The sequence below is a fragment of the Saimiri boliviensis genome, chromosome 12 (assembly GCF_048565385.1).
Source record: "Saimiri boliviensis isolate mSaiBol1 chromosome 12, mSaiBol1.pri, whole genome shotgun sequence".
Taxonomy (NCBI): domain Eukaryota; kingdom Metazoa; phylum Chordata; class Mammalia; order Primates; family Cebidae; genus Saimiri; species Saimiri boliviensis.
The window spans coordinates 106,927,837-106,934,650 of record NC_133460.1 but is presented as its reverse complement, the minus strand read 5'-3'; the positions used below and the strand labels follow the sequence as shown (position 1 = coordinate 106,934,650).

At 45.4% G+C, this 6,814-nt stretch overlaps 1 protein-coding gene across 1 annotated transcript; it reads left to right on the top strand.

Moving 5' to 3' along the window:
* The first annotated feature begins 946 nt into the window (after positions 1 to 946).
* C12H10orf120 (chromosome 12 C10orf120 homolog) lies at positions 947 to 2,540 on the top strand. Its single transcript, XM_003922133.4, has 3 exons — positions 947 to 1,062; positions 1,264 to 1,339; positions 1,851 to 2,540. Exons 1-3 carry the CDS (start codon positions 947 to 949, stop codon positions 2,538 to 2,540), a joined length of 882 nt encoding a protein of 293 aa, XP_003922182.4.
* The last annotated feature ends 4,274 nt before the right edge of the window (positions 2,541 to 6,814 follow it).

Here is a 6,814-nt window from a genome sequence, read left to right as displayed (position 1 = left end):
CATCTGCCCTACACCATTCCTGAAGAATAAGATGCTGTTGATAACTTTTTTCAATAGAAGGAGAGACAGACTTACCAAGAAATCTGACTTACCAAGCAAGTCGATATATGAGAAAGCACCATAGCATGATGCTTTCAGTGCTGTGAGAACATGGACAAAGGGTGATCTATTCTACAAGGAGACATTCAGAGGAGGCAACAATTAAGCTGGGTCTTGAGAAACAAGCAAGTTGCCAAGGATAAGAGAGGTATCCAACACATGAGGGGACTATGAACAACAGCTTAGATCAGGCGTCCCCAAACTTTTTACACAGGGGGGCAGTTCACTGTTCCTCAGACCGTTGGAGGGCCGCCACATACTGTGCTCCTCTCACTGACCACCAATGAAAGAGGTGCCCCTTCCTGAAGTGCGGCGGGGGGCCGGATAGATGGCCTCAGGGGGCCACATGCAGTCCGTGGGCTGTAGTTTGGGGACGCCTGGCTTAGATGCTTGTTTTGAGAATGACGGATAGTGTGTTGATCAAGCATGAGGAGCTAAGGCTGAAGAGGCAAGTGAAAACCCGAGAGACTTTAGTTGACCGAGTCTTCCTCTTGTGAAAACTGAGCAGTCTTGTGGGTTTGTCAATGGCAGTGACATGGTCAGATTGCCTCCCAGCCACATTCTCTATCCATTTTTCTTTGGACTCCAGCACACCAGGAGCCTGGTGGTGTGTGTCCATTTCACCCCAGGGGATCATTTGATGTCTTGAACTCAGACCTCACAATAGCACCCAAGTAAGCCAGTTATGATGCAAGAAATATTTGTGACTGACCCTTGGGCTCCCATCACTTTGTCTTAGAAACAAACTCCAGACATGAACATCTCCTTTTTAGCCTATTGCCAGAGTTCAATCAGAGAATGGGAGAATTACTGTCAGAAGATTGGAAAACAGAGGGTTAGTGATACAATGGCCCAAGAAAGAAAGAACAAAAAGCCAATCAGAGTATTTAATACCAGCTATTCCTTTCAGGATCAAGCCCCAATGTGTTGCCAAGAGAATATGACTTCTGCTTCACCGTTGTGGTAAGTGTGACTTGTGCTTTAATCGGTCCATGTCAGAAAGAAGCCAAGTGGAGGAGCCCACTCAGTGGCTACAGAAACCCCTGCTCATTGCAGCCTCAGCCTGGCTAGTGTAGCATAACCTTTGTGAGCCTTCCCACTCCAGGAGGGAAAAGTAGGAAGAACCTCTCAATGATTCTGATACTCCTGCTTCTGTTCTTCCAGGACATGGAGCAAATTCTACAGATCAGACCCACGGATTGCCCTCGGGAAATACTCTCCCTTGGAAAAAGAGATCCTAGTAAGTATCCCTCAGTTTTCACACAGAGGCCTCACTGAAGCCAGCCAGTTTAGCTAGGGAGAGCCAAAGGTTCAGAAACCACCAGTAACAGAGATGCCTCTCAAACAGTGAACTCACATTGGCTGAGTCTGCTAGTGGCTTCCACACTTGCACAGCAAAATACCCTTATTGACAAGTCCCAATTAGAAAGATAAGTAATAACAAATGATGCAAACAGTTATCTCTTCAGCTCCTACCTTGCACTGGTCACTTTCATATATGTTGTTTTGTCGAGGCTTCACCATGACCCTGTAAAGTCAATAACATTATTCTGAATTCATTGTAGGTCAGAGGAGAGTCAGAATTTTTACCCAATCTTATCTGACCCCAAAGGTTCATCCTGTTTTCCACTACAGAGGGTCTCAAACACTTTCTGCAACGGAGGGAGAATCAGCTACTAGCGAATTGTGTCTGTGAGTGCTGCCTGCCCCTGTACTACTGTGATTTTAACATTTTTTTTCTCCATTGTCAGCGTCTTGGTGGCATTCACACTATAGCAGCAAGAAGGCTTTTGGCTTACAAGCAAGAGGAAGAATGGAGAATGCTCAAGAAACTACAGCTGCAGTCTCCAGACTACAAATGGGCAATGGAGTTTCAAAAAGAACATTCCTCTCCTTGTGCTATTTGTGGACCCCTAGAAAAAATATGGACAGCAAAGGTGATTGTGCCCCCAGAGGAGTTTCAAATGCCGCAACGAGAGCAGGTGAACGTCAGTAAGCACATAGAGAGAATGAGGCTTGCTCGGGCTCTGAGAAATAATCAGCTTTTACCCTATATTGAAAAGTTTAGATACTCCTCATTTCTGTCTGGAGTGGGACTGGGTCCAATGGCAAAAAATAAGGCCAGACAAGAGGACAACCATGACAGCCGTAATTGTGACGATGCCAATCAAGCTGAGAAAGAGAAAGCAGAGGGTAAAAACACAAAAAGAGGAAAAATAAAAATGAATGTAGTTTTCAAGTCAGAAGAACCAAAAATACGTTTAACATACCATGCAAATGATCGCAAATCCTTCCTCCCTGCAAAGAAACCGGAACGGTCCATCACAGGCCTAACAAACCGAAATCTTTTCTGCATATCGGAATTCCCTGGCGACTTAATGCTAATGAATCAGGATTTTATATCACGGAGAGTCCACTTCAGTGATGTGGCCAAGACCTAAAGCCCAGAAGAAGAGAGTATCTGGAAACAGCGCATGGGTAAAGCAACTCCTTGTCATTATTAAAGTTTTATTTATTACCCAGGGTAACCACGTGTGCTGGCCCTTATTATTCCTGCCAGCTGTGCCCCAGGCTCCTTCCCAACCCATCTTATTTTGTGACTCTGGCTTCCCAAACCCAGTCTCCAGGTGGGCCTTAGGGTAAGACCTACCTGCTGAGGCTCCTGACCTCAGGTGACTCTTGGCTGTTGCTCCCACCCTCAGCAACAGCCCAGGTCTTCTCCTAACCTACTCCCATTGGGGTGTGTGTCTGTTATCTATTTCCGTGAAACAAATCACCCCCAAATTTAGTGGCCTAGAACAACAACCATCAATTTTGCTTGTAATTTTGTGGGTTAGCAATTTCAGCTGGGCTCAGCTGGGCGCCTCTCCTGATCTCCGCTGGGTTCCTCATGTGTCTGCAGTTAACTGCAGGTAAATTAGTTGGCTCTCCTTCTGGGAACTGGCAACTATGAACTAGGTCAGGCATCCCCAAACTACGGCCCGCGGGCCGCATGCGGCCCCCTGAGGCCATTTATCCGACCTCCCCCCCCCGCACTTCAGGAAGGGGCACCTCTTTCATTGGTGGTCAGTGAGAGGAGCACAGTATGTGGTGGCCCCCCAACGGTCTGAGGGACAGTGAACTGGCCTCCTGTGTAAAAAGTTTGGGGACGCCTGAACTAGGTCAATGGGGGTGACTGGGCCACATGTTTTTCTTCATCCGGTAGGCTAGCCCAGGCTTGTTCACAGGGTCATTGCAGGGCCCAGGAGGGTGAGTGGAAGTTTGCAAGGCCTCTTAAGAACAAGGCTCATCACTGGCACACTGCTACTTATTTGCCATATTTCTGTTGTCCAAAGCAAGACCTGAGGCCAGCCTAGATGCAAGGGTGGGTAAATAAACTTTATGTCTTGATGAGAGGCCACATTGCAAAAGGCATGAAGACAAAGAAGCAGGAATATTTGGAACCATTGCTGCAGCCAGTAGCAGAGTCCCTGGAGCTGGGAGCAGCCTATAGCACAACCGAAGAAAAGAATGGTATGCCCACATCTAAAAGTTGGAGGTCTAGTTCATGCTCTTGACTTCCTTCCCAGGCATACAGCTTCTGCCTTGGAAGGCAGAGCCAGCCCTTTCCAGCCTTATTTCTTTGCTATCCTCCTCTTCCGTGCAACCAGGCAGTCCACACCCTCCCCATCAAGTCAAGTGGAGCCACAGGGCAGGCATGGCTGTAGCATGCACAATTCCTTTGGGCATGTCAGGAGGAGGTACCAAATGTCTCTGAGGTCACTGTTGCTACTTCTATCAAGGGTTTGCCTGTGCCCCAGTGTGGCATATTTAGTAGACAACTAGGGCAGTCAGACTTTATTAAGATGGAGTTCTTGTTTCTTACAGACGCTTGGCCATCAACAAGGAGGATGGATGGCTCAGAGAAGGGCTGGCCCTTCAAGGTTTGCTACAAAATATGAAAATGGGTTTTTATGGGAGGAAAGAATTTGAAGCCGGGAGTTTTCTAGCCTCTTCCCTGTACACTGACTCCTCTAAACACATACACACACCCACACGTAGACACTGCCATGGGACCTTGCTCATTGTGCAGTTCTTATGACAAGTCTGGTTTTCACCAGTGACCCTCAAACCTACTCTGAGCCACACTCACAACCAGCTGCCAACTCAGAGCCATTCTGTCACACTTTCATGGCTAGCACAGACTTCATCAAATTCAAAGCACACATAGCCTGTATAGAACCTGGACATGTCAGTCCAATTTCCTTCCCTCTTTCCCAGTAATCAAGACAGAAGACAGCTGGCCATTGTCCATGACCTCAGAGAACTGCTCCAAATTGTAGGCTTGCTCATAGGCCATTTTCTTCTTCTTCTTCTTCTTTTTTTTTTTTTCGAGACAGAGTCTTGCTCTGTCACCCAGGCTGGAGTGTAATGGCGTGACCTTGGCTCACTGCAACCTCCACCTCCCGGGTTCAAGTGATTCTTCTGCCTCAGCCTCCCGAGTATCTGGCATTACAGGTGCCTGCCACTGTGCCTGGTTTATTTTTGTATTTTTCATAGAGACAGAGTTTCACAATGTTGGCCAGGCTGGTCTCGAACTCCTGACCTCAGGTGATCCACCCGCCTCAGCCTCCCAAAGTGCTGAGATTACAGGCATGAGCCACGGTACCCAGCCCAGCCATTTTCTTGATTCTAAGCTATTCAGTGAAAAACTGCAGTGCCCATTAAACAGTAGGCTATGGGAGCTGGGGGACAAGCAGACCCTGAGCTGCACAGGGACGTGGGCCTTCAGCCTCCTAAGTCTCTTACAGGTCAGACTTGAGTTCTAGGTGTAAATATGAGGTGAAGCACTTTGGGACATCTAGAAGAAATGAGGAAATTTTTTTCCCAAAAGACAGAAATCTTGTTGCCAAAAGTGGGGGTCGTTTTCCAGACACCAAGAGAGGGTCTTGGATCTCACACAAGAAGAAATTCAAGGCAAGTCACAGAGAGCACTGAGAAGAGATAGTTTATTGAAAGCTACTCAGTTGCAGAGTAGGGCATCCTCAGAAAGCAAGCAGAGAAATGCACCATCTTTGTTTTAAGTTTTTCTTATACAAGCATCTTATCTATGTAAAAGCCAAGCTATGACAATGTGAGCATGGGCTGACAGCGTGACGAAATATATTACTTTGTTGATTCAAAAAAGTTATTTTCGGTATTTTAGTGTGTAAGTACATCACAGCATGTCTAGAATCATCTTAAAGCATGTATTATTATGCAATATCAGGACATCCGGATGTCTCATTGTAGTAGGAGTTTCTTCTTGCAAGCTTTATTAAGCTGTTTCCTCAGCTGTTAACATTTCATGATCATGCGTCGTGACTGGCAAGGAATATGCCTTGCTAGTTTTAAGATGGAGTTGATTTTAAAATGGTGTCACCCTGTTTCCCTAACAATCTTACCCTGAGATTGTTAGGAAAACAGCACATTCACCATTTGAGATGCATGATGCACTTGCTCACTGTGTCTGAAGCGTACAGGGATTCCTCGGTTAATCACACCATGTCCTGAGCAGCTCCTCACAGAGTTGGGAAGACCCTGAACTTGTCCTCAGGAACCTACAGCTGCCCCAGGAAGGACCAGATTCCTTTCTAGCTCCTGTTTGCCAGTTGATTTTCCATAATCAGCCCTTTCAGAGCCACAGCTCCCTTCCAAGCAGAGGAAATGTCATTAGCAGGGGGCTTTACCCTGTCTCATTTTCCAACACAACTCCATTGGCCACAGCTACAAGTTACGAGCATTTTGTTTTGTTTTGTTTTAATTTAAAAATACTTTATTGCTAAAAAAAATGCTATTAGTCATCTGAGCCTTCAGGGAGTCATAATCTTTTTGCGGGTAGAAGGTATGGCCTCGATGTTGATGGCTGCTGATGGATCAGGGTGGTAGTCATTAAAGGGTGAGTCACTGTGGCAATGTCTAAAATAAGACAACAAGGAAGCTTCCTGCATCAATTTGGTCTTCCTTTCAGGAAAGAATTCTCTGTAGTATGTGATGCTGTTTGACAGTTACTTTCAAAATTGTCAATGTGCAAAAATCACAAGCATTCCTATACACCAATAACAAACAGAGAGCCAAATCATGAGTGAACTCCCATTCACAATTGCTACAAAGAGAATAAAATACCTAGGAATCCAACTAGCAAGGGATGTGAAGGACCTCTTCAAGGAGAACTACAAACCACTGCTCAAGGAAATAAGAGAGGACACAAACAGATGGAAAAACATCCCATGCTCCTGGTTAGGAAAAATCAATATCCTGAAAATGGCCATACTGCCCAAAGTAATTTATAGATTCAATTCCCCATCAAGCTACCATTGACTTTCTTCACAGAATTGGAAGAGCATTTTGAAGTATTGTATCTATGACCAAGACAGTCATTCTGGGCAGTGTAGCATTGTTCCCAAATATCAGTGAATTCTGATTAAACAATCAGTATAAACCAAAAAAATGAGTTAACTTTTCGGTTGAGGGAAAGTTAGAAATTGGACGTGTGTTGGGGGGAGAGGGGGAGGAAAACATTATTTCCAATGTTTCTATAACTTCCTTAATATGTATAAAACAGTGAATGCCAAAGCATCATCTGAAAACTCAAGCCAGTCTGAAAAAACTAAAAACTATTTATCTGGACCCTAAAAATTGCTTATGATGTGGTACAAAGTTCTCTGAATGAGAAATAAGGAGATCAGTACTCTCC

Excerpts from the sequence above, each read along its gene's own strand:
- C12H10orf120 (XM_003922133.4), top strand. The coding sequence starts at position 947 with ATGGCCCAAGAAAGAAAGAACAAAAAGCCAATCAGAGTATTTAATACC. Across the intron at positions 1,063-1,263 it reads ACTTCTGCTTCACCGTTGTG|GACATGGAGCAAATTCTACA; the intron begins GTAAGTGTGACT and ends CTGTTCTTCCAG. Across the intron at positions 1,340-1,850 it reads CCTTGGAAAAAGAGATCCTA|CGTCTTGGTGGCATTCACAC; the intron begins GTAAGTATCCCT and ends CTCCATTGTCAG.